Source organism: Alligator sinensis, unplaced genomic scaffold (genome assembly GCF_000455745.1).
Source record: "Alligator sinensis unplaced genomic scaffold, ASM45574v1 scaffold280_1, whole genome shotgun sequence".
NCBI lineage: Eukaryota > Metazoa > Chordata > Crocodylia > Alligatoridae > Alligator > Alligator sinensis.
Genome location: NW_005841835.1, coordinates 2,419,524 through 2,421,099, shown reverse-complemented (window position 1 = coordinate 2,421,099; position 1,576 = coordinate 2,419,524). Strand labels below are relative to the sequence as shown.

At 55.0% G+C, this 1,576-nt stretch overlaps 2 protein-coding genes across 3 annotated transcripts in view; one reads left to right on the top strand and one right to left on the bottom strand.

The window, feature by feature from the left end:
* The window catches only part of TRAPPC6B (trafficking protein particle complex 6B), an 8,984-nt gene extending 8,875 nt beyond the window's left edge, over positions 1-109 (bottom strand). Inside the window, exon 1 of the mRNA XM_014519035.2 lies at positions 3-109. Within this exon, the coding sequence (XP_014374521.1) occupies positions 3-97 (95 nt within the window). The 5' untranslated portion in view covers positions 98-109. The remainder of the gene's footprint in view (positions 1-2) is intronic.
* A 59-nt stretch (positions 110-168) lies between these two features.
* The window catches only part of LOC102378332, a 9,242-nt gene continuing 7,834 nt past the window's right edge, over positions 169-1,576 (top strand). Inside the window, exon 1 of one of the 2 annotated variants that reach the window (XM_025201379.1) lies at positions 169-327. The gene's annotated coding sequence lies outside the window, so the exon portion shown is untranslated. The remainder of the gene's footprint in view (positions 328-1,576) is intronic. The other variant, XM_025201370.1, reaches the window with a different exon arrangement.

Sequence of the window (1,576 nt, the reverse complement as noted above, 5' to 3'; positions counted from 1 at the left end):
CCGCCTCCCCCTGCTCCGCGGCGCGGTGCAGCCCGGCCACCATCTCGTTGTGCAGCAGCAGGAAGAGCGCCTCGTCCGCCATCTCCACCCGCGTCATTGCCGGCTCCCGCCCCCCGCGCCCCCCCCGCCCAACCACCGACCCCTTCTGCGGCGGGTCCTCCTGTCAGGCTCCGGGCGGGCCGCAACGCGCATGCGTGCCGGGGGGATGGGCGGGGTTACCTCCTGTCAGGCGCCGGGCTCCTGGCCCCTCCGGAGTCCGAGTGAGTTGGGACGCTGGGGTGCAGTGGGGTTGGGCATGGCACCTCACCTCCAGGGACATTGGGCAAAGTAAGTCACCTGGACTGACTCGCTGTTCCCAGTGATGGTGGCACGGAGGGCGAGCTCCAAAGGAAAAAAAAACAGGCCCCTCAGAGCTCAGGCAGCAAATCAGTCCAGACAGTGGCAGGGGGCACTATGGCCACCGGAGATAGCAATGAGCTTTCTCTGGAGCTCAGCCAGGCAGAGCAAGTGAGACTGTGGCACAACAAAGCTCTCCTTTCCCCTAGGGGGTCTCTCAGTGTCCTACACGGCACACGCCAGCCCCTGTGGCTTGAACCCTTACCCCGCTCTTCAGACTTTTCCACCCCCGCAGGCGTTAGCAGCAGCAGGCGCCGGGGCTGGGGATCCTGGTAACAGGGATGAGCCCCTAGAGAGGGTGTTTTGGGGCTGTTTGAGGCGTAGCACAGGGTTTAAAACAGGGTGGATAAAAATAAACGATTTTTTAATTTAAAAGTAGGATTTTTAACGTTTACATCAGATTTTTTTATTTAATCATATTATTTGATTTTTAAGATGCTTTAAAAAAATAAACCTATATATAGTTTTAATTGAAGATATGTTAAAGGTCAAAGATATCGTCATGGAATAGGGATTATAAATTCTAATTATCATCTACTATTTGAGACAATACATTCATGTAACCTTTGTAAAAGTTTATAAAGGGGTCACAACAGGCCATGGACCAAATCTTATGGGGTTCCCAGAGGCTCCTCTACAGATTAGTAAAGATTAAAGAAAACCACTCTACCCAGTGGGACTATGCTCAGTCTAGATGATCCCGCTAAGCATCTCTGATGCTTAGTTTCAGTTCTCAGACTAGATTTGTCTCCAGAGGTAGGCAGAGAAGGCTCTTTGGGTAAATGAGTATTTAGTATTAGTCTTTTACAGTATTAGACCAACTAAATCAGGGGTGGGCAAAATACGACCCACCAGCCGGATCTGGTCCAGGGGACCATTCTATCTGGCCCGCAAGGCCCCTAAAAAATTTGATGATGGGCCGCTTTCCCCCTGCCCACCGCCCCCCTGCTCAGCACCACCTTGTAACCTGGCCCTGCTGCCAGCCTGGGCACCGTGCCGGCTCCAGCCTTGTCCGTTGGGGCTGCACGTAGCGACAGCAGCTGCAGCCCCCCTGCTTGCTGCACCAGGCAGTGTTTGCCACTGTTGCCTGTGGGCTGCCCAGCGTGCGAGCTCTGGGCGGGCAGCAGCAACCAACACTGCCTGGCGCGGCAAGCAGGGGGGGCCAAAACTGCTGCCACCG